The sequence below is a fragment of the Stenella coeruleoalba genome (genome assembly GCF_951394435.1).
Source record: "Stenella coeruleoalba genome assembly, chromosome: 9".
Classification (NCBI taxonomy): domain Eukaryota; kingdom Metazoa; phylum Chordata; class Mammalia; order Artiodactyla; family Delphinidae; genus Stenella; species Stenella coeruleoalba.
In genome coordinates this window covers 19,934,009-19,960,123 of record NC_137155.1, presented here as the reverse complement: position 1 = coordinate 19,960,123, position 26,115 = coordinate 19,934,009, and the positions used below count along the sequence as shown (strand labels likewise).

The window sequence follows — 26,115 nt, the reverse complement described above, 5'->3', positions numbered from 1 at the left end:
AAAGTGTGTACGTGCACGTATGCCACAGGCTTACCCATGAGATAGTCTCAAGAAAAAGAAAGTGTGGTGGTGGTGTGTGGTTATGGTGGCATTGGGGTATCTTCATAAGGCCAAGTTTCACAATTATTAACAGCCACTATATTAAATCTTGGCAGAGAGTAAAGATTATTTGGGGGAGGCAGTATTTTTTTGGTCAAAAATAAAGTAATTTATTTAATGACCAAGAAAAAAGATCAAGTTTCAGTTTTAAATATTCATTTTATATATTGTAAAGGTTAAGAAGTCAGTCTTAAAAATCATAGAATATTAACAAAAAGCACAGCAGTTATAAAAATAACACCTGTACACTTTCAGATTAACTCAGTGCCTAATGGGCAGACTCTTAGTTACACAGAGAAAATTTGATGAAAATTTAAGTGTATTAAATGTGGTAAGAATCAGTTTCTTGTGATCTGATATCTTGAATTTGATAGAGAGCCAATAGAGTTACCTTTTTTGGCCCTGGTAATGTAAAGTAATAATACAAATTTGTTTAATAATGCTCTGAATGATAGCATAATCAAATTATTTTACATAAGTTAAGAATGTTTGAATTATAAATTATTTTTTCATTTTTCATTCCGTAACTCGTAGAATCATATGCCTTTTTAAAATTTAGATTTAGTTTAAGTTGCATTTCAAAACCCTGTTCTCATCATTCCAACCATTAAAAAAAAAAGACCTTATTAAATCCTCTAAGAACAGTTACTAGTCCTGTCATTGGATAAAATCATTATCTGCAGACCCAATCTCTTTATTAAGTCATGCCCATTTCCATTCCACTAAACAGGTACCACCTCAAACTTAATATATTTGAAAACAAATATTATCTTTTCCTAGCCTAGTTCCTCTTCCACCTGTCATCTCTGTTTTCCTTTATTTGTTCAGTCAGTCCCTCAGCAAACATTTATTGAGTCGGGTACTGCTAGAAACTAGGAGTGCAAAGATAAGATAATAAAGTTTGGTCTCTCTGCCATCTGAGGAGGTTACATCCTAGTGAAGCAAGACAGACAAACCAGTGAATACAATACAATAAATGTTATAATAAAGGTATGTACGTGGTACTGTGAGAGCATGGAGGTGGCGCATCTAAATTACACTAGCATTGTGAGTTTGAGGAAGTGAGACAAGTCCAATATAGCTAGAGTGTAGCGAGTAAGGGGCACAGTGGTATAAAAGGAGGCTGGAGAGTTCGATAGGGATCAGATCATATAGGGCAGATTTGGCTTTTATACTCAGTGCTTTGAAAAGGCACTGAAAGGTTTTAATCTGGGGTTCATATAATCAGATCTGTATATTAGAAAGATCACTAAATGTTGAGTGGGGAAAAATTGGAAAGGACAATGGTGGATGAAGGAAAAGTTAATTTTAATTAGCAGGTTACTGTAGAAATTCAGGAGAAAGAGTTCAGTGCCCTCGACTCCACAGTGATCTATTTTAAACTAAACAAATGAATAAATAAGCCTTGGATAAATTTCGGTGGAAAAAAATTGATATAGGTGTACCTCATTTTATTGTACTTTGCTTTATTGCAGTTCACAGATACAATTTGTGTTTTTTTGTGACAACTGTGCATGGAGCTTGTTTGTTGGCGCCATTTTTCCAAGAGCATTTGCTCACTTTGCATCTCTGTATTTCATTTTGGTAATTCTCACAGTATTTCAAACTTTTAAAATTATTATTTGTTTTGTTGATATGTGGTCAGTGGTCTTTGATGTTACTGTTGCAGTTGTTTTGGGGCATCATGAATGACGTTGCCCATATAAGACATCAAACTTAATTGATAAATGTTCTGTGTCTTCTGACTGCTCTACTGATTGGCTGGTCCCCTGGTTCTCTCCCTCTCCTCAGACCTCCCTATTCCCTGAGACACAACAATATTGAAATAGGCCAGTGAATAACCGTACCATGGCCTCTAAGTCATCAAGTGAAGGGAAGAGTTGCACATCTCACTTTAAATCAAAAGCTAGAAATGATTAAGCTTAATGAGGAAGGCATATTGAAGCCAAGATAGGATGAGAGTTAGGCCTCATCTAGGTAGCCAAGTTGTGAATGCAAAGGAAAAGTTCTTAAAGGAAATTAAAAGTGCTACTCCAGTGAACACGTGAATGATAAGAAAGTGAAACAGCCTTATTGCTGATATGGAGAAAATTTTAGTGGTTTGGATAGAAGATCAAGCCAGCCACAACTTACCTTTAAGCCAAAACCTAATCCAGAGCAAGGTCCTAACTCTTTCCAATTCAGTAAAGGCTGAGAGGGATGAGGAAGCTGCAGAAGAAAAGTTTGAAGCTAGCAGAGTTTGGTTTAAGGAGGTTTAAGGAAATAAGCCATCTCCATATCATAAAACTGCAAAGTAAAAGCAGCAAGTGCTGATGTATAAGCTACAGCAGGTTATCCAGAAGATCTAGCTAAGGTAATTAAGGAATGTGACTTCACTAAACAACAGATTTTCAATGTAGAAGAAACAGCCTTATATTGGAAGAAAATTCCACCTAGGCCTTTCATAGCTGGAGAAGAGAAGTCAGTGCCTGGCTTCACAGCTTCAAAGGACTGAATGACTCTGCTTAAGGGCTAATGCAGCTGGTGACTTAAAGTTGAAGCCAGTGTTCATTTACCATACTGAAAATCCTACACACCTTCAGAATTACACTCAATCTACTCTGCCTGTGCTCTATAAACGGAACAACAAAGCCTGGGTGACAGCACATCCGTTTACAACATGGTTTAGTGAATATTTTAAGCCCACTGTTGCTACCTACTGCTCAGGAAAAAAAAAAAAACGAAAAAAAAGATTCCTTTCAAAATATTACTGTGCACTGACAATACAGCTAGCCACCCAAGAGCTCTGATAGAGATGTACAATGATATTAATGTTTTCATGCCTGCTAACACAATATCCATCCTGCAGCCCACAGATCTGGAGTAAATTTGACTTTCAAGTCTTATTATTTAAGAAACACATTTTGTAAGGCTCTAGCTGCCATAGATAGTGATTCCTCTGATGGATCTGAGCAAAGTGAGCTGAAAACCTTCTGGAAAGGATTCACCATTCTAGATGCCACTAGAACATTTGTGATTTATGGGAAGAGGTCAAAATAGCAACATTAACAGGAATTTAGAAGAAGTTGAGTCCAACCCTCATGGATGACTTTGAAGGAAGTCATGACTTTGGAGGAAGTAACTGCAGATGTGGTAGAAATAGCAAGAGAACTAGAATTATAAGTGGAGCTGGAAGATGTGACTGAATTGCTGCAATTTCATGATGAAACTTTAATGGATAAAGAATTGCTTCTTATGGATGAGCAAAGAAAGTGGTTTCTTGAGATGGAATGTAGTCCCGGTGAAGATGCTAGCAGATTGTTGAAATTATAACAAAGGATTTAGAATATTACACAAATTTAGTTGATAAAGCAGCAGCAAGATTTGAGAGGATTAGCTCCAATTTTGAAAGAAGTTCTACTGTGGGTAAAATGCTATCAAACAGTATTGCATGCCACAGAGAAACAATGAAAGGAAGAGTCAGTCAATACACCAAACTTTGTTGTTGTCTTATTTTAGGAAATGGCCGTATCCACTCCAGCCTCCAGCAGCCACCAGCCTAATCAGTCAGCAGCCATGAACACTGAAGCAAGACCCTCCACCAGCAAAAAGATTATTAATTGCTAGTCAGATAATGGTTAGCATTTTTTGTTTTACTCTTTATAAATTTTTATTATATAAAAAATTTATAAAATTTTAAATTATGCTTGTAAATGGATGCTATGAGGAAGATGCATGCTTACCTCATTGGTTATTATGAAGCTTCTTAGGCCATTTAATTATTTTTCTGTTATTTGTTACTATATCTTATACTCTAGCCCCTATTTCCTAAACCAGAAAGGACCAGATTTTAGAGCAAAGTTTATTTCCTGCCCACAGTCCAAGAATCTGGGTACTGATCAGCAGATTTCTTTTGGAGAGTAGCACATGATGTACGATGAGGTTGGGCCCCAGATTGTCTCTGATAGTAGATTAAATCCGTTAAAGTAATCGTACAGAGGGACTTCAGATAAACACAACAGTCTCCTGTGGAGAGAGCTGTATGAACAAGTTATTGAGTTTAGAGAAACTTTTGTTTCATTTTGATTCCAAAACTGGTGCCCAAAAGGCCACAGACCTTATTTATCAAGTGGATATCAAGTGGAATAATTTGAGGCCTAGAAAATTAAAGCAGTTTGCTTTTTCTATGGTGATTTCCAATCTGAAACCCAAGTTTGGAAGTAATGAGCAACTTTATGTGTCAGTTGTTATTATAGCCAGCTGAGCTCAGCTCTTTTGGGCCACCATACAGAGCCTATGAGGCATAGAAACAGAAATACTCTCACTGCTAAGAGGTCTGGATTGTATCTGTAGCATAATTTCTGCAAGAAACCAGGCCAATAAACTTTAGTTCTTGGGGCTCAGGCTTCCCACAGGGTTTGATGTGTCAGCCCTGTAATTTTATTTAAATTCCTGCTCCATGGTTTCCCTTGTTGTTGCCGTCACTGGTAAATAACTGTGTATTGTATAATTCTTTTTTTTTTGAATTTTATTTTTTTATACAGCAGATTCTCCAGTTTTATACACATCAATATACACATGTCAATCCCAATCGCCCAATTCATCACACTACCACCCCCACCCCTGCACCGCTTTCCCCCCTTGGTGTCCATACGTTTGTTCTCTACATCTGTGTCTCAGTTTCTGCCCTGCACACTGGTTCATCTGTACCATTTTTCTAGGTTCCACATATATGCGTTAATATACAATATTTGTTTTTCTCTTTCTGACTTACTTCACTCTGTGTGACAGTCTCTGGGTTCATCCAGGTCCCTACAAATGACCCAATTTCGTTCCTTTTTATGGCTGAGTAATATTCCACTGTATATATGTACCACATCTTCTTGATCCATTTGTCTGTCGATGGGCATTTAGGTTACTTCCATGACCTGGCTATTGTAAATAGTGCTGCAATGAACATTGGGGTGCATGTGTGTTTTTGAATTGCGGTTTTCTCTGGGTATATGCCCAGTAGTGGGATTGCTGGGTCATATGGTAGTTCTATTTGTAGTTTTTTAAGGAACCTCCATACTGTTCTCCATAGTGGCTGTATCAATTTACATTCCCATCAACAGTGCAAGAGGGTTCCCTTTTCTCCACACCCTCTCCAGCATTTGTTGTTTATAGATTTTCTGATGATGCCCATTCTAACTGGTGTGAGGTGATACCTCATTGTAGTTTAGATTTGTGTTTCTCTAATAATTAGTGATGTTGAGCATCTTTTCATGTGCTTCTTGGCCATCTGTATGTCTTCTTTGGAGAAATGTCTACTTAGGTCTTCTGCCCATTTCTGGACTGGGTTGTTTGTTATTTTAATATTGGGCTGCATGAGCTGTTTATATATTTTGGAGTTTAATCCTTTCTCCATTGATTCGTTGGCAAATATTTTCTCCCATTCAGAGGGTTGTCATTTCGTCTTGTTTGTAGTTTCCTTTGCTTTGCAAAAGCTTTGAAGTTTCATTAGGTCCCATTTGTTTATTTTTGGTTTTATTTCCATTACTCTAGGAGGTGGATCAAAAAAGATCTTGCTGTGATTTATGTCAGAGAGTGTTCTTCCTGTGTTTTCCTCTAAGAGTATTTATAGTGTCTGGTCTTACATTTAGGTCTCTAATCCATTTTGAGTTTATTTTTGTGTATGGTGTTAGGGAGTGTTCTAATTTCATTCTTTCACATGTAGCTGTCCAGTTTTCCCAGCACCACTTATTGAAGAGACTGTCTTTTCTCCATTGTGTATCCTTGCCTCCTTTGTCATAGATTAGTTGACCATAGGTGCGTGGGTTTATCTCTGGGCTTTCTATCTTGTTCCATAGATCTATGTTTCTGTTTTTGTGCCAGTCTTGATTACTGTAGCTTTGTAGTAGAGTCTGAAGTCAGGGAGCCTGATTCCTCCAGCTCTGTTTTTTTCCCTCACGACTACTTTGGCTATTTGGGGTCTTTTGTGTCTCCGTACAAATTTTAAGATTTTTTGTTTTAGTTCCATAAAAAATGCCATTGGTAATTTGATAGGGATTGCATTGAATCTGTAGATTGCTTTGGGTAGGATAGTTATTTTCACAATGTTGATTCTTCCAATCCAAGAACATGGTATATCTCTCCATCTGTTAGTATCATCTTTAATTTCTTTCATCAGTGTCTTATAGTTTTCTGCATACAGGTTTTTTGTCTCCCTAGGTAGGTTTATTCCTAGGTATTTTATTCTTTTTGTTGCAGTAGTAAATGGGAGTATTTCCTTAATTTCTCTTTCATATTTTTCATCATTAGTGAATAGGAATGGAAGAGATTTCTGTGCATTAATTTTATATCCTGCTACTTTACCAAATTCATTGATTAGCTCTAGTAGTTTTCTGGTAGCATCTTTAGGATTCTCTATGTATAGTATCATGTCATCTGCAAACAGTGACAGTTTTACTTCTTCTTTTCCCATTTGGATTCCTTTTATTTCTTTTTTTTCTCTGATTGCCATGGCTAGGACTTCCAAAACTATGTTGAATAATAGTGGTGAGAGTGGACGTCCTTGTCTTGTTCCTGATCTTAGAGTAAAGGCTTTCAGTTTCTCACCATTGAGAATGATGTTTCCTGTGGGTTTGTCATATATGGCCTTTATTATGTTGAGGTAAGTTCCCTCTATGCCCACTTTCTGGAGAGTTTTTATCATAAATGGGTGTTGAATTTTGTCAAAAACTTTTTCTGCATCTATTGAGATGATCATATGGTTTTTATTCTTCACTTTGTTATTATGGTATATCACATTGATTAATTTGCATATATTGAAGAATTCTTGCATCCCTGGGATAAATCCCACTTGATCATGGTGTACGATCCTTTTAATGTGCTGTTGGATTCTGTTTACTAGTATTTGGTTGAGGATTTTTGCATCTGTATTCATGAGTGATATTGGCCTGTAATTTTCTTTTTTTGTAATATCTTTGTCTGGTTTTGGTGTCAGGGTAATGGTGGCCTCATAGAACGAGTTTGGGAGTGTTCCTTCCTCTGTAACTTATTGGAAGAGTTTGAGAAGGACAGGTGTTAGCTCTTCTTAAATGTTTGATAGAATTCACCTGTGAAGCCATCTGGTCCTGGACTTTTGTTTGTTGGAAGATTATTAATGACAGTTTCAATTTCATTACTTGTGATTGGTCTGTTCATATTTTCTATTTCTTCCTGGTTCAGTCTTGGAAGGTTATACCTTTCTAAGAATTTGTCCATTTCTTCCAGGTTGTCCATTTTACTGGCATAGAGTTGCTTGTAGTAATCTCTTAGGATGCTTTGCATTTCTGTGGTGCCTGTTGTAACTTCTCCTTTTTCATTTCTAATTTTATTGATTTGAGTCCTATCTCTCGTGTTCTTGATGAGTATGGCTAATGGTTTATCAATTTTGTTTATCTTCTCAAAGAACCAGGTTTTATTAGTTTTATTGATGTTTGCTATTGTTTTCTCTGTTTCTATTTCATTTATTTCTGCTCTGATCTTTATGATTTCTTTCCTTCTGCTAACTTTGGGTTTTGTTTGTTCTTCTTTCTCTAGTTCCCTTAGGTGTAAGGTTAAATTGTTTATTTGAGATATTTGTTGTTTCTTGAGGTAGGCTTGTATTGCTATAAACTTCCCTCTTAGAACTGCTTTTGCTGCATCCCATAGGTTTTGGATCGTCATGTTTTCACTGTCATTTGTCTCTAGGTATTTTTTGATTTCCTCTTTGATTTCTTCTGTTATCTCTTGGAGTAATGTATTGTTTAGCCTTCATGTGTTTGTGTTTTTTACATTTTTTTCCCTGTAATTGATCTCTAATCTCATAGCGTTGTTGTCAGAAAAGATGCTTGATAGGATTTCAATTCTGTTAAATTTACTGAGGCTTGATTTGTGACCCAAGTTGTGATCTATCCTGGAGAATGTTCCGTGCGCACTTGAGAAGAAAGTGTAATCTGTTGTTTTTGGATGGAATGTCCTATAAATATCAATTAAATCTATCTGGTCTATTGTGTCATTTAAAGCTTGTGTTTCCTTGTTAATGATCTGTTTGAATGATCTGTCCATTGGTGTAAGTGAGGTGTTAAAGTCCCCCACCATTATTGTGTTACTGTCGATTTCCTCTTTTATAGCTGTTAGCAGTTGCCTTATGTATTGAGGTGCTCCTGTGTTGGGTGCATATATATTTATAATTGTTATATCTTTTTTTTGGATTGATCTCTTGATCATTATGTAGTGTCCTTCCTTGTCTCTTGTAACATGCTTTATTTTAAAGTCTATTTTATCTGCTATGAGAATTTCTACTCCAGCTTTCTTTTGATTTCCATTTACATGAAATATCTTTTTCTATCCCCTCATTTTCAGTCTGTATGTGTCCCTAGGTCTGAAATGGGTCTCTTGTAGGCAGCATATATATGGGTCTTGTTTTTGTATCCATTCAGCAAGCCTGTGTCTTTTGGTTGGAGCATTTAATCCATTCACATTTAAGGTACTTATCGATATGTATGTTCCTATTACCATTTTCTTAATTGTTTGGGGTTAGTTTTTGTAGGTCCTTTTCTTCTCTTGTGTTTCCCACTTAGAGAAGTTCCTTTAGCATTTGTTGTGGAGCTGGTTTGGTGGTGCTGAATTCTCTTAGCTTTTGCTTGCCTGTAAAGCTTTGATTTCTCCATCGAATCTGAATGAGATCCTTGCCTGGTAGAGCAATCTCGGTTGTAGGTTCTTCCCTTTCATCACTTTAAGTATATCATGCCACTCCCTTCTGACTTGTAGAGTTTCTGCTGAGAAATCAGCTGTTAACGTTATGGGAGTTCCCTTCTATGTTATTTGTCGTTTTTCCCTTGCTGCTTTCAGTAATTTTTCTTTGTCTTTAATTTTTGCCAATTTGATTACTATGTGTCTCGGAGTGTTTCTCCTTGCGTTTTCCTGTATGGGACTCTCTGTGTTTCCTGGACTTGGGTGGCTATTTCCTTTTCCATGTCAGGCAAGTTTTTGACTATAATCTCTTCAAATATTTCTCAGGTCCTTTCTCTCTTCTTCTGGGACCCCTAAAATGCAAATGTTGTTGTGTTTAAGAGGTCTCTTAGGCTGTCTTCATTTCTTTGCATTCTTTTTCTTTATTCTGTTCTGCAGCAGTGAATTCCACAATTCTGTCTTCCAGGTCAGTTATCCATTCTTCTGCCTCAGTTATTCTGCTATTGATTCCTTCTAGTGTAGTTTTCATTTCAGTTATTGTATTGTTCATCTCTGTTTGTTTGTTCTTTAATGCTTCTAGGTCTTTGTTAAACATTTCTTGCATCTTCTCGATCTTTGCCTCCATTCTTTTTCTGAGATCCTGGATCATCTTCACTGTCATTATTCTGAATTCTTTTTCTGGAAGGTTGCCTGTCTCCACTTCATTTAGTTGTTTTTCTGGGGTTTTATCTTGTTCCTTCATTTAGTTGTTTTTCTGGGGTTTTATCTTGTTCCTTCATCTGGTACATAGCCCTCTGCTTTTTCATCTTGTCTATATTTCTGTGAATGTGGTTTTTGTTCCACAGGCTGCAGGATTGTAGTGTTTCTTGCTTCTGCTGTCTGCCCTCCTGTGGATGAGGCTATCTAAGAGGCTTGTGCAAGTTTTTTGATGGGAGGGACCATTGGTGGGTAGAGCTGGGTGTTGCTCTGGTGGGCAGAGCTCAGTAAAATTTTAGTCCACTTGTCTGCTGATGGGTGGGGCGGGGTTCCCTCCCTGTTGGTTGTTTGGCCTGAGGCCACCCAACACTGGAGCCTACCCGGGCTCTTTGGTGGGGCTAATGGCGAACTCTGGGAGCGCTCATGCCAAGGAGTACTTCCCAGAACTTCTGCCACCAGTGTCCTTGTCTTCACGGTGAGACACAGCCACACCCACCTCTGCAGGAGAGCCTCCAACACTAACAGGTAGGTCTGGTTCAGTCTCCCCTGGGGTCACTGCTCCTTCCCCTGGGTCCCGATGCGCACACTACTTTGTGTGTGCCCTCCAAGAGTGGAGTCTCTGTTTACCCCAGTCCTGTCGAACTCCTGCAGTCAAATCCCGCTAGCCTTCAAAGTCTGATTCTCTAGGAATTCCTCCTCCTGTTGCCAGACCCCCAGGTTGGGAAGCCTGACGTGGAGCTCAGAACCTTCACTCCAGTGGGTGGACTTATGTGGTATAAGTGTTCTCCAGTTTCTGAGTCACCCACCCAGAAGTTATGGGATTTGATTTTATTGTGATTGCACCCCTCCTACTGTCTCATTTTGGCTTCTCCTTTGTCTTTGGATGTGTGGTATCTTTTTTGATGAGTTCCAGTGCCTTCCTGTCGATGATTGTTCATCAGTTAGTTGTCAGTGTGTGCTGTATAATTCTTAAAGTGATTTACAAATATGTGCTATTCTGAGGTCAAAAGAAAGCCTGGAACTCTCTTAAGGTAAAACATTTACCTACTAAAGAGTTGTGCACAGTGTGTATGCTTTGGGATGCATTCTCTAATCCTTATGAGATCCTTGATTCTGAGTTTCGTGCTCTACCCATATATGGCAAATTGGATAGGTGGTGAATACCTTAGATAAGATATTTCTGGGAATAAGTTGACTTCTCTGTTAAGTTTTAGACTGGGTTCATCAACTTAGATATGAAACCTCACCATTGTATATCAAGCCATTTTTAAGACCAGAAATGCATGTGGTACAATTTAGATGATTAGAGATAAAGTATGTTGTCAGCCAAATGATTGTTCTTTGTCATTGTCTGCATGGTAGGGAAGGTGGTATTACTGGGTTCACTTTATTTTAGTCAAACTGGAAATGTAAAGCATAATAAAAATAAGTTCATTTGGTATCAAAATAAACTACCAAGTCAGAAGAGAGTTCTCGGCTTGTTTGTAGGCTGGAGACACACATTTAATGGTATTGTGATTTATAATGGAAAACAGGTTCATTTGTTGGAAAAGATGTTGAAATGGGACCAAGCCCACAGGATGCCATTTTAAGAGCTAGAGACAGTATTTTCTCTCCAAATGGGCGAAAAAATCTAGTCTTTTGATATGACTCATAGAAATAACTTATTTTTAGAACACATTTAAGTTTTGGTTTTCTCCAAGTTTACAGCATATGGATTTGTCAGTCATGTAGATGTGCTTCTGGATGACATGGAAGAAATTTGGTAACAGAATGAAGAATGCTGTAGGTTTATGGCTGTCTACTTAAAAATACTTTGACAGGTAGTTAATGTAGGAACTGCCTTCAGATCGTTTGTGCTTTTATGGTGTTTTTGTTTCTCCATTTTGTTAAAGTGTAAGATCCTGGGAGAGTGTAATAAGTAGACATCAGCTTTGTTTGTTAATGTTTCCCAAAAAAAAGGAAGATCAGGTTTTGTTCCCATTCACCTGAAAACTTTATCTGTTAAGGACAGATTGTAAATGTTAGACTTTGCAGGCTACATACGGTTTCTGTTGTTTATTCTCTTTTGTTTTGTTTTTTTATAACCCTTTAAAAGTGTAGAAGTCGGGCTTCCCTGGTGGCGCAGTGGTTGAGGGTCCGCCTGCCAATGCAGGGGACACGGGTTCGTGTCCCAGTCTGGGAAGATCCCACATGCTGTGGAGTGGCTAGGTCCGTGAACCATAGCCGCTGAGCCTGCACGTCCGGAGCCTGTGCTCCGCAATGGGAGAGGCCACAACAGTGAGAGGCCTGCGTACCGCAAAAAAAAAAAAAAGCGTAGAAGCCATTCTTAGCTCTTAGGCCATAAAAACAGGCGTCAGGCCACCTGTGGGCCATAGTTTGCTGATTCCTATACTAGAGATCAAAGTACAGACCCCAGTCTTAGAGCATGTGAATTCTGTTTGTAATGCCTGGGTTTTTGGGTATTTTTTTAGTTTTTGTTTTCATGTTTATTTTGGTCATATACAAAACACTGAACCACAGCCAAATCTTACCCTGAGGAAACTCTTCCCAGTAATGAAGAAAAAAGATTTGTGCACCTAAAAGTGTAATCATGTAAAATTTAAGAAACAGTACAGCCATAGAAGGTATAAGATGCCAAGTAAAAACACAAAAACCTGTTCAACATCACTAGCCATTGGTATGGTACAAATTAGAACCAGAATGAGATGCTACTACATACCTATTAGAATGGCTAAAATAAGAAATACTGATAATATCAAATGCTGGCAAGGATGTGGAGAGATTGGATCTCTTCTGCATTGGTATTGGGCATGGAAAATAATATAGCCACTCCTGAATTCAGCCTGGCATTTTGTTAAAAAGAAAGTACCATATGACCCAACAATTACATTCCTGGGCATTTATCTTGGAGAAATGAAACTTAGTGTTCACATAAAAACCTGTACATAAGTATTCATAGCTTTATTTATAATAGCCAAAAAATGGAAATGACTAAAATATACTTCTACCAGTAAATGGTTACACAAACTGTGGTATGTCCATACGGTGGAGTAGTATTCAACAGTGAAAAAGAACAGTCTATTAATACACACAACTTGGATAGAAGTTAGGGGCATTATGCTGAGTGAAAATAGCCAGTCTCAAAATATTGCATACTGTATGATTACATTTATGTCATGTTCTTGAAGTGACATTATTATGGATATGGAGAACAGACAAGTTGTTGCAAAAAGTTAAGAAAGGAGAGGGAAGATAAAACTATAAAGAGATATCACATAGAACTTTCTTTGTGATGATAAAACAATTCTGTATCTTGATTATAATGATGGTTATGTGAATCTATACATGTGATAAAATCTCATAAAAGTATACACAAAAACGTGTAAAAGAGTGAGTGCATGTAAAAAATGGTGAAGCCTGAGTAAGCTCTGTAGTCTAATTAATTGTATGCCAAACAATTACCTATTTTTGATAATGCACGATGGTTATTATAAGATGCCAACATTGGAGAAACTGGGTAATGGGTGCACAGGACCTCTTTGTACTATTTTTACAACTTCTTTTGAGTCTTTAATTATTTCCCAACAAGAAATTACAGAGAGCATGATGTAGGGAGGGGAAAAAAAGATGGGAAGAGGGAGAAAGAGAGAAAGATAGAAACAGTGAGGGCTTTTAGGCTAGAAGTAGAATAAAAAGGACCGAATTACCCTTCTACTTAAACCAACAACAACAAAAATTTTTAAATAGACAAAATACATGAAAAAACAGTTTCTAAGATACTGTACATCAGGCAATGAAAGAAAGTGATCACTAAGAGCTGGGAAGCAAGGAAAATGAGTCCCTGCTTACTCCCTCGAGAGAGTCTTCAGGCTGTAGTACATGGAGAAGGGACTAATGTAGAGCCCAGCAGACTCCTTGAATTGAGGAAACCATAAGGAGAGTCCACAGAGATTGATAGCTAGAGTTTATAAAGTACCAGAAGGAATAGAACCTAATGCTCACACAAGTCCAGGAAAAACGCCTATCCCACCTGCCAGACTGGAAAATACCATAACTCATGGAGCACTGGGTAGAGCACTTAGTAGTTGGAAAGAGCCCTAGACTGCGCATTCCTCCAGAGCTGCCTAACAAATCATAAAACAAGAGATGAAAAGTTGAAATTGTTTCCAAGTACTTTAACTGCACAAAGCTTGAGATTTATAGAAATACAAAAATGCCTGGAACCCAACAAAATAAAATTCACCATGTCTGGCATCCAATCAAAGATTATCAGACATACAAATAGGCAAGAAATCATGACCCAAGATGAAGTGAATATCAATCAAAACCTATACAGAAAAGACACAGATGTTAGAATTAGCAGAGAAGAAAAATAAAATAGTTATTATAACTGAATTCCACATGTTGGGATAAAGTTAAGTAAGACAATGGAAGATATAAAAAAGACCAAAATTGAATTTCTAGAAATGAAAACTACAATATCTGAGACGAAAAATACAGAGGATGTGATTAGACATAAAAGGATATTTCTTGGGCAAAACTGATTAATTGCATACTTGCTCAAAACCTAGTGTACTGTTGACTTTTTCATTATTCCAAATAATTGAGAGAAAATATAATGATGGGCAGCATTATAACTAGCTCAAAAATATTTGCTTGTAAAAATTTGTTGCTAAGATGTCGTGGGTTGCACTTTTGTCAAGGGAAGAACAGATAAAAAATGTTGACATTAAAATATTTGGTTTTACGGGATTGTGTGTGGTGTTAGAGCTTTTGTTTGTGAAAAACGTGCATTAAAACTAAGACTTCAGGGGCTTCCCTGGTGGCGCAGTGGTTGGGAGTCTGCCTGCCGATGCAGGAGACGCAGGTTCGTGTCCCAGTCCGGGAGGATCCCATGTGCCGCGGAGCGGCTGTGCCCGTGAGCCATGGCCACTGGACCTGCACATCCAGAGCCTGTGCTCCGCAATGGGAGAGGCCACAGCAGTGAGAGGCCGGCATACCACAAAAAAGATTAAAAAAATAAATAAATAAATAAGATTTCAGAGTAGTTATTTAAATCCTTTTTCAAAAGTGTATAATTTATTTTCCTAGCCAGCTGGTAAGCTTTTTGAGGGCATTACCATGTCTTTTGACATGTTTTGAACCTCCCTAAAATACTTAGCATGATGCTTCCCGTAGTGGGTGGTCAGTAGTGTTTATAATGTAAAAGAGGGAATCCTCCAGCTGTGATGCACTGAAATTTAACCTGTTCCTAATAAGACAGCACCAGAATTATCCCTCAGAATGTAAGTAAACAAAGTCTGTTACAAGGTTTGGAGTGGGGAGTGGTGGGGTGGGGGGCAGGAAGAAGCTCACCTTAGCCAAGAGGCTTATTTTTAAACAAGGCTATTTTTAAACAAGGAACAGAAATTCTGCCAATTACTCCTTAGAGCCCTATCTTTGTCCGTGGCTAGAGCTGATTAGATCAGGTGCATTTTGGGTTAAATAATGAGTAATGCTTATCAACCAGGTATTTGGAAATCACTCAGTCAGTCAAACTTGGATATTTATATACTTGAGTAGATTTGGACATGGCAGATTTTGAGAGCAAATGCTAGAGTTTAAAAACATGTCCTGAGAAGAAACTTTTCTCTCACTTAAAGGAAGCCAAGTCACAGGGGGATAGGTTAGTCATTTCCCATTTCTTGGTCAAAAAAATATTGTCTGATTTTCATTGGTAAAGGGGATTAAATAAGGAGCAAGGTTTCTGCAGCCCCAAGTTCCAATCTCTGTTACAAGATTTTTGTAGGAAGGAATTTATAAACTTTACAAATAAGAATTAGAATCTCCACAGATTCAACCCAAAGTACAGAGTTTTCAGTAAATTTCTTATTCGCAAGATAAAGCTATTTTCCAGCAACTTAAATGGAACTTTACAAACTGTCTTGCTTGTGAGTATTGTCCCTAAGCTAAAATCACTTGTGTGTTCATTTTGTTAGTAACAGTAGTACTGTGCATGGTCTCCTCTGCTGCAGAAGGAAATGGGTAGATTTGGCTTCTCCTTCCGTAAGCAAGAAACTCATGATTGAGGAGGTAAAAGATCTTAGATATTTGGGAAACCCTTACTATTGTTGATGCTTTACTATTGCTATTAAAATGTGTAAAAAATAATAGAACAACCAATATTCAGGATTACCAGTTCTTTCCTCTACGTTTATTTGAATTACTAGAAAAAGAAGTTCTGTACTATACAAAAGCTATTGGTTGTAGATACCTTGAAATCCTGACCTGCTAAATGTGGTAAGGCACAAAAAGATGAACAGATTAAAATTGATAAAGTTGATCCCCTTAATGATGAAGATTGGGGAAAAAGAGAAGCTTCTAATACAGGGATTACTAGTTGGAATGAGAGAGATTTTAAGCAGTTTACTGAGACGTGGGTTGTGATGATACTGAAAATACAGCAAGAGAAGTGGAAGGAAAAAGAGACTCTAGAGGAAGTCATTGAATATGCTGCTGTCTTTTGGGCAAGATCCAGTGAAGATGTAGATAGATAAGATTATGGCTCAGATTAAAGGGGAGAGACAAGAATTCACAGGAGAATTTGTATCACACAAAAGCACTTGACACAAAGATTGAATGGTACAAAGCACCTTTTCAGCAGCTGGGAACATCATATGATACTAACAAAGGAGAAAACTGTCCTAGAGAAGAGAGTTGTTTCCTGATTTGTGTGCTTGGATTCAACAAAGAAAATGTATATGATGAATTGAGCCAGTGTATTCACAACATTCATCAGTTCAGATTTGACTGGTCTCTTAAGTTCAGAATTGCAGTGGATCTCCAGAGGAGGTGTAGCATCTTAACTACCTTGATTGAAAGAAAAAACAGAACTAGAAGACTAGAGATGGGAAACAAACCAGGTGAGCTCAATGATTGCCATAGCCTATTACCTTGAGAGTGTTTCCAGGCTGCAGGGCAGGGATGGGTAACATAGTCAGAGCCCAACAGACTCACCAAGTGGAGGAGACCAGGGCTGCTAGAGTTAACAAGAGAAAGTTCCAGAGCAAACAGAGGTACACAGGGTGCCCATGACTGTTCAGCAAATACGGATCAGCATCTGTGTGAGGAAACCACCTGATACATGCTACAATATGAATGAACCTCATAATAATTATGCTGAAATAACCTAGATATTTTTTAAAAGACTACGTATTGTATATTTTGTATGACTCCATTTATTAAAATCTTAGAAAATGCAACTAATCCAAAGTGACACAAAGTAGATTAGTAATTATCGAAGGATTGGTGGGGGTCGGGGGGGTTGTAGAGGTGACAGGCCGGGTGGGGCATGAGGGAAAGATTACAAAGGGGCACAAGGAAACTTAGGAGTGATGGATATGTTCATTATCTTGATTGAGGAGATGGTTTTGCAGACTTTTACATATGTAAAAACATTACATTACATACTTTAAATGCATGTATTATTTTGTCAATTTCACTTAAATAAAGCTCTTTTTAAAACCTGCATCCAAAAAAAATACAAACAAAAAACAGAGTAGTTTCCCTTTCAGAGTTGTTCTGAGGAAAAGAAAGGCGAGAACAAGCCCAAGTAACCTATTTGCAACTCTCTTCCAACTCAGGTTGTCTTTACTAAGATTTTTGCAGTTCAAAAGTGTTTTTCAGTTTTAGAGATGTAGTTTTAGGATCTATGTAGTCAAATATTGCTCTTGTCAATCAAGATATAACTTTATGCAATTTTGTGTTTCAGGCCTCCTGAATCAAGCAAGCAAACATGAAAAATGGATTAAGGCTGATGCTCCAAAAGGCACTGTAAGCTTTAGAAGCCAAAGCTGGTTTCAGTCCCTGAAACTGCAGGACTGAGAATGGTTTGAGTTATGTTTCTAAATTTTAACAACGATTAGTAGATCTGTGACTACAAAAACTCAAATACCACTGTTCATATAAATGTTGAAAACAATAAATTGGGATGTCTTGGGGTAGCCTTTTCAAAATTTGTACTTAGCTATTAGTTTTCTTCTGTAACAAATTACCACAAACTTATTGACTTAAAATAATACCTGTTTGCCCTGGGATCTCCTGGACCCTGACTCCACCCAGCAGTAACCCAGCACTAGCCCCAGGGCCTCCCAGGGTTCTGCCATCAACCATCAACCAGTGGCCAGCAGCATCTGCACAAGGCAGGACCTAGCAACCAAGCAGACCAGGGGCCAACCTAGCCTATTAGACCACCTACATAGTCAGCCTGCCAAAACAGGAAGACCCACACAACCCTCATAGGAGGAACCCCTAGAGCATATAACTGTTGAGAGGAGAGTGCACTGCTGGAACACAAAAGGTCACTTCTTCAAGGTTGGGAAACATAACCAACCTACCAGGTACATAAAAATAAAAACAACTAGTTAGGCAAAATGAGGCAACAGAGGAACATATTCCAAACAAAGGATTAAGATAAAACACCAGAAAAAGAACTAAGTGAAGTGGAGATATGCAATCTAACCAAGAAAGAGTTCAGGGGTGTGATTGTACAGATGATCAAAGAACTTGGGAAACAAATGGATGCACAGAGTGAGACATTAGAAGTTTTTAACAAAGAGTTAGAAAATAGAAAGAACAACCGAACAGAGATGAAGAATACAATAACTGAAATGAAAAATACACTAGAGGGAATCAATAGTAGACTAAATGATACAGGGAAATGGATTAGTGAGCTGGAAGACAGAGTAGTGGAAATCAGTGATGGTGAAGGAAAAAAGAAAAGAAATGAGGACAGTTTAGGAGATTTCTGGGACATCAAGCTCACTAATATTTGCATTATAGGATTCCCAGAAGGAGAAGAGAAAGAGAAAGGGGCTGAGAACATAATTGAAGACAATAGCTGAAAACTTCCCTAACCTGGGAAGGGGAAACAGACATCTAAGTCCAGGAAGTGCAGTGAGCACCATACAGGATTAACCTAAAGGGGCAGACACCAAGACACATTGTAATTAAAATGGCAAAAATTAAAGATAAAAGAGAATATTAAAAGCAGCAAGGGAAAAGCAACATGTTACATAAAAGGGAACTCCCATAAGGCTATCACCTGACTTTTCAACAGAAACTCTTCAGGCCAGAGCAGCATGGCATGATATATTTGAAGTGATGAAAGGGAAAAACCAAAACCCAATAATACTCTGCAAGGCTCTCATTCAGATTTGATGAAGAGATAAAAAGCTTTACAGAGAAGCAAAAGCCAAGAGTTCAGCATCACCAAATTGGCTTTAAAGAAATGTTAAAGGAACTTCTGTAAGCAAAAAAGGACACAAGAAACATGAAAATCATGAAAGGAGAAAGCTCATTGGTAAAGGCAAACATATAGTAAAGGTAGGAAATCATTCATGCACAAAGCTAGTAGGAAGGTTGAAAGACAAAAGTAGTAAAATTGTCTATATCCACAATAAGTAGTTAAGGGATACACAAGACAATTATATGTAAAAAATGATATCAAAAACAGTAATCATGAGGGTAGGAGAGTACAAATTCTGTTAAAATGCATTGGAAATTAAGAGATCAGCAACTTCAAACAATCATGTATATATAGATTGCTATATGTAAATCTCATGGTAACCACAAACGAAAAATCTATAAAAGATGCAAAAAAGAAAAAGGAATCCAAACATAACACTAAAGGTAGTCATCAAATCACAAAAGAAGAGAACAAAAGAAGGAACAAAAAAGACATACAAAAACAGCCCCAAAACAGTGAACAATATGGCAATAAGAATATACATATCGATAATTACTTTAAGTATAAATGGATTAAATGCTCCAATCAAAAGACATAGAGTGACTGAATGGATACAAAAACAAGACTCATATATATGCTGCCTACAGGTGGCTCACTTCAGATCTAAAGACACACACAGACTGAAAGTGAGAGGATAGAAAAAGGTATTCCATGCAAAGGGAAATCAAAAGAAAGCCAGGGTAGCAATATTTATATCAGATGAAATAGATTTTAAAACAAAGACTGTAAGAAAAGACAAAGAAGGACATTACATAATGATCAAGGGATCAATCCAAAGAGAAGATACAACAATTATAAATATATATGCACCCAGCATAAGCAAAGCTAAACACACAAAGCAAATATTAACAGACATATGGGGAGCAATGGACAGTAACACAATAGTAGTAGAGAATTTAATACCCCATTTACATCAATGGACAGATCATCCAGACAGAAAATCAATAAGGAAACACAGGCCTTAAATGACACACTAAACAAGATGGAACTTATATAAACATTCTATCAGAAAGCAGCAGAATACACATTCTTTTCAAGTGCACATGGAACATTCTCCAGGATAGATAACACGCTAGGCCAGAAAACAAGCCTTGGTAAATTTAAGAAAATTGAAATCATGTCAAGCATCTTTTCTGACCACAATGCTGTGAGACTAGAAATCAACTACAAGAAAAAAGAAAAATCTGCAAAAAATATAAACATGTGGAGGCTAAACAATATGCTACTAAACAACCAATAGATCACTGGTGAAATCAAAGAAGAGATAAAAGAATACCTGGAGACAAATGAAAACAAAAGCACAACAATAGAATCTCTGGGATGCAGCAAAAGCAGTTCTCAGAGCACAGTTTATAGCAATACAAGCCTGCCTCAGGAAACAAGAAAAATCTCCAATACACAACCTAACATTACACCTAAAGGAACGAGAAAAAGAAAAACAAACAAAACCCAAAATTAGTCAAAGGAAAGAAATCATAAAGGTCAGAGCAGAAATAAATGAAATAGACTCTTTAAAAAAAAAAAGAAAATATCAGAGAAACTAAGAGCTGGTTCTTTGAAAAAATAAAGAAAATTGATAAACCTTTAGCCAGATTCATGAAGAAAAAAAGAGGATCCAAATCAATAAAATCAGAAATGAAAAAGGGTGAAAAAGGGTGATGCCATGGAAATACAGAGGATCATAAGAGACTACTAGAAACAACTATGTGTCAATAAAATGGACAGTGTTGAAGAAATGGGCAAATCCTAGAAATGTACAATCTTCCAAGAGTGAACCAGCAAGAAGCAGAAAATATGAACAGACCAATTAGAAATAATGAATTAGTAATAAAAAAAAAACCCTTCCAACAAACAAAAGTCCATGACCTGATGGCTTCACAGATGAATTGTGCCAAACATTTAGAGAAGAGTTAACACTTACGCTTATTATACTGTTCCAAAAAATTGCAGAGGAAGGAACACTTCCAAACTGATTCTTCATGGCCAGCATCACCCTGATACCAAAAGTAGACAAAGATATCTCACACATACACAAATTACAGGCAGTTATCACTGATGAACATTGATGTAAAAATCCTCAATAAAACATTAGTAAACCGAATCCAACAATACATCAAAAGGATCATATACCATGATCAAGTGGGATTTATCCTAGGGATGCAAGAATTTTTCAATATCCACAAATCAATCAGTGTGATATGCCACATTAATGAAGAATAAAAACCATATGATCATCCCAATAGATGCAGAAAAAGCTTTTGACAAAATTTAGCATCCATTTGTGATTAAAAACTCTCCAGAAAGTGGGCCTAGAGGGAACACACCTCAACATAATAAAGGCCATATATGACAAACCAATGCTAACATCATACTTAGTGGTGAAAAGCTGAAAGCATTTCCTCTAAGGTCAGTAACAAGACAACGATGCCCATTCTTGCCACTTTTATTCTGCATAGTTTTGGAAGTCCTAGCCACAGCAGTCAGACAAGAAAAAGAAATAAATGGAATCCAAATTGGAAAGGAAGAAGAAAAACTGTACTGTTTGCAGATGACATACTATACATAGAAAATCCTGAAGATACCACCAAAAACTACTAGAGCTCGTCACTAAATTTGTGAAGTTGCAGGATACAAAATTAATACACAGAAATCTGTTGTGTCTCTATACACTAACAATGAACTATCAAAAAGAGAAATTAAGAAAACAATCCCATTTACCATCACATCAAAAAGAATAAAATACCTAGGAATAAACCTACCTAAGTAGGTAAAAGACCTGTACTTGGAAAACTATAAGGCACTTACGAAAGAAATTGAAGGCAATCCAAACAGATGGAAAGGTATGCTGTGTTCATGGATTGGAAGAATTAATATTGTAAAATGACCATACTAGCCAAGGCAATCTACAGATTCAATGCAATCTATATCAAAATACCAAGGGCATCTTTTTCACACAACTAAAATAATTATTCCTAAAATTTGTGTGGAAACACAGAAGACCCTGAATAACTAAAAAAATCTTCAGAAAGAACAGAGCTGGAGGAATCATGCTCCCTGTCTTCAGACTATACTGTAAAGCTACAGTTATCAAAACAGTGTGGAATTGGCACAAAAACAGATATGTAGATCAGTGGAACAGAATAGAGACCCAGGAAATAAACCCACACACTTACAGTCAATTAATCTATGACAAAGGAGGCAAGAATATATTACAGTGAAAAAAGTCTTTTCAATAAGTGGTGCTGGGAAAACTGGACAGCTACATGTAAAAGACTAGAATTAGAATATTCTCTAAAACCATATGCAAAAACAAACTCAAAATGGATTAAAGATCTAAATGTAATACCAGAAAGCAAAACTTGTAGAAGAAAGCATAGGCGGAACACTCTTTGGCATAAATTGTAGCAATATTTTGGGAGATCTGTCTCCTAAAGCAAAGGAAATAAAAGCAAAGATAAACAAATGGAACCTAATTAAATTTAAAAGCTTTAGCACAGCAAAGGAAATCATCGACAAAATAAAAAGGCAACCTACTGAATGGGAGAAAATATTTGCAAATGATATGACCCATAGAGGTTTATATCCAAAATATACAACAGCTTTTACAACCCAACATCAAAAAAAAAGAAAAAAGAAACCTGATTTAAAAATGGGCAGAAGACCCAAATAGATATTTTTCTAAACAAGTCTTACAGGTGGGCACAGGCACTTGAAAAGATGCTCAACATCATTAATAATCAGAGAAATTCAAAATAAAACCCCAGTGAGATATCACCTCACATTTGTCAAAATGGCTATCATTGTAAAAGATCACAAAAAATGTTGGCAAGGATGTGGAGAAAAGGCAAACTTCTTACACTTGGTGAGAATGTAAATTGGTGCAGCCACCATGGAAAACAGTATGGAGGTTTATCAAAAAAACAAAAAATAGGACTAACATGACCCAGCAATTCCACTCCTGGGTATTTATCTGAAAAAAACAAAAATACTAATTTAAAAAGATACATGCACCCCAGTAGTCATAGCATTATTTATAATTGGTAAAATATGGAAGTAACCTAAGTGTTCATTAACAGATTAATGGATAAAGAAGATGTGGTACGTACACACACACACACACACACACACACACACACACACTGGAATACTACTCAGCCATGAAAAAGAATGAAATTTTGCCATTTGCAGCAACATGGATGGACCTGGAGGGTATTATGCTAAGTGAAATAAGTCAGAGAAAGACAGATACTGTATGATATCACTTGTATGTGGAATGTAAAAAATAAAACAAACTAGTGAATATAACAAAAAAGAAGCAGACTCATAGAGAACACACATCAGTGGTTACCAATGGGGAGAGAGAAGTGGGGAGGGGCAGGATAGGGGTAGGGGTTTACGAGGTACAAACTACTATATATAAAATAAGCTACAAGGACATATAGTACAACACAGGAGATATAGCCAATATTTTATAATAACTATAAATGGAACATAACCTTTAAAAATTGTCAATCACTATGTTGTACACCTGAAACTTATATAATATTGTATATCAACTATACCTCATTAAAATTTTTTGAAAAATAAAATCAGTTGTAAAGCTGAAAAAACTAATACTAACACCTATTTATCAGCTCATAGTTCTGTAGGTCGAGCTCAGCATGGTTAGATTCTCTGCTCGGGTTATCCACAAGGCTGGACTTAAGGTATTGTCCAGGCTGAGCTCTCATCTAGATGATCTGAGGAATAGTCTACTTCCAGGTTCATTCGTATTGTTGGCAAAATGCAGTTCCTTGTGACTGTGTGACTGAGATCTCTGTTTCCATGCTGGCTGTCAGTTGGCAATCACTCTAAATTTCTAGAGGCCACCTGCATCTCTTTTATATGGCCTTCTCTTCAGGCCAGCACTAATGCAATCAGTCCTTGTCATGCTGTGAATATCTGAGCTCTTTTTCTGCAGCCACCTTGGGATAACTCTGCTTTTAAAGAGCTCAGAGGATTAGGTCACGCTTACTCAGGATAATCTTTGTTTTGCCATATAATGTAACAGTCATGGAGTGATATCTCATCATATTCATAGTTTCCACTTATACTCAAGAAGAAGACATTTTACAAAAATATAGGTAATAGGAGGCAGCTATTTTGAAATTCTTTGTACCAGAGCTCTTGTGTAACATGTTTTCTACTTAGTATTGTGCTTACTATGACAACAGTATAACTTTAAGCTGTGAATAAAACACATCACAAATATCATGCAGTTGCTACTGATTCTTATTTTTTGTATGTAATTTAAGACATAATGCATTGTGGGGAGGGGGCATTCAGCTACTTTATAGCCTGGTGTATGAAGACAGATTTTCACTTTTACAATGGCGTACTATATAAAGTTATTTTATGAATTCTCTTTCTTTCAAACCTTACATGTTTATTCCTGGAACATTTAAATTATACAACACTGAATAGGCCTATCTACTGAACTGTATTTCTTATGCTTAGGATAAATCAGTTCTTAAGCTCCGATTTTCTAATAAGCCTTTCCAAATATGACTTGTAATAGTCTCTTTTTGTTAATATTTTATTTGGAGTTCTGTCTTTAACTTCTTATTTATAAAACAAAAAGTCAGCTTTGCGGGGTGTCTCAAAGTCACTTTTTAGTTCACCCTTCATGAAATCAAAATTTGTATGAGTTTGGACAACACTTACATGTTAGTATGTTTGATGTGGTTGTGGTGTGTGTGTGTTAAATTATTAAGTAGAGGAAACTGGGAAGCAGTGAGGCAATTTTTATAATCTTTTTCACCTTATGCAATTATATAAATATTTTCATGACTAAAAAAAAGTTTATGAAGTTTGTCAACAACAGCCAGAAAGGTCATGAGCATAAACAGCAGTCAACTGTATTTAAAATTATTAAAGGAAAGGTACATCTTTGGATAACATAGTCAAGTCCAAACAGAAAGGAAATGTGACATATTTTACTCTCTTGAACACAGACCTATATATTTCAAATGCTTAAGATCTGAAGACCTAAGTAATATTTTGGATACCTTGAGTACTTTGCACTGAGAACTTAAAGATTTCACCATCTGTTCTCTCTACTCCTTGGTCCCCTTTCATAGCCCACTTTTTCTAACACCTACCCTTTTTCTTTCATTTCTGTAACTATAAAATGTGTCTCCTCATAATTAACAAATGTGTCTCCTTTTCTTGTTTAAAAGAAGACCTTACTCAAAGAGTTTTTGGAGCAGACTTTGACAGTTAAATACCCTGCCTGGTTTCTAGAGAACATAACGGGGTATGTTTCTCCTTAACCCTGGTCTTCCCCATGCACGTGTTTTTCCTTTAGAAAGCAGTTGCCTCCTGTATAGGTCTCTCCAGTTGTGTGCTTGTGACAGTTAGGGGTCAGAAGCCAATTTATATGCAGCTCCCAGAATCTCCAAATTTAGTTAAAAATCACCCTCTGGAACAGTCATCTTATGTCTGTTGGGTTAGGTCTTAAAATTTCCTACTCGGCTGATTCCCCTGTCTACTTCCAGGAACCATTCTACAGCTAAATGATACTACGTACTTCAAAAACTTTCAAAACCAACTTAAGAAAGGGGAGAATTACTAAAAGCATTTAGCTGATATCAGAATATCCTATAATAATACCTTGTAAAATACCTTTTAAAAAAATAAGACCTTTAAAAACTTTTCAAAATAACTTTCATATCTTTTACCTTAAGTTTTATCCTTACTTCACATTTGTGGGGTACAAAAGACAGTAACCCCATTTAAGAGATGAGTAATGGAGGAAATAGAAAGGTTAAAAGACTGATCTAATATTACCAACATTGTTTGTGGCAGTCAGAACAGATTTCTTCCTTTTCTGGACTCTATAAACATCAGTGTTACGTAGTATCAAATAATGATACACTGGCATGTGATCATTTGAATTCTGTTAAAATCCAAAGGGAGTTATCTTTTACCAGAATGGTAAAAATTCATAGATTAAAGCTTTTAAAAATTAATCTGTAGATACACAATCAGTAACGCGTATCTCCTAGCATAAAATTGGGAGCTTTTTTGATATACCATAGTTTGAAAAATTCTTCCATAGTGCAAATTTGATCTTTCTGTTTTTTAAGGAGCCTCCATACTGTTCCATAGTGGCTGTACCAATTTACATTTCTACCAACCGTATAGGAGGGTTCCCTTTCTCCACTCCCTCCCCAGCATTTATGACTGTAGCCATTCTGATCAGAGTGAGGTAATACCTCATTATAATTTTGATTTGCATTTCTCTAATATTTAGTTACGTTGAGCATTTTTTCATGTGCCTGTTGGCCATCTGTATGTCTTTTTTTGGAGAAATG

The 26,115-nt window shown here is 36.8% G+C and overlaps 1 protein-coding gene across 3 annotated transcripts in view; it reads left to right on the top strand.

Moving 5' to 3' along the window:
* The window catches only part of FAM185A (family with sequence similarity 185 member A), an 89,618-nt gene that overhangs the window by 49,485 nt on the left and 14,018 nt on the right, over positions 1-26,115 (top strand). For 2 of the 3 annotated variants that reach the window (XM_079931731.1, XM_079931729.1), the window contains exon 8: positions 17,225-17,874. The exons of the other annotated variant lie outside the window; for it this stretch is intronic. In XM_079931731.1, coding sequence (XP_079787857.1) covers positions 17,225-17,337 — 113 coding nt within the window. In that variant the 3' untranslated portion in view covers positions 17,338-17,874. Of the gene's footprint in view, positions 1-17,224; positions 17,875-26,115 lie in introns of those variants that run through there. 3 annotated transcript variants of the gene reach the window in all.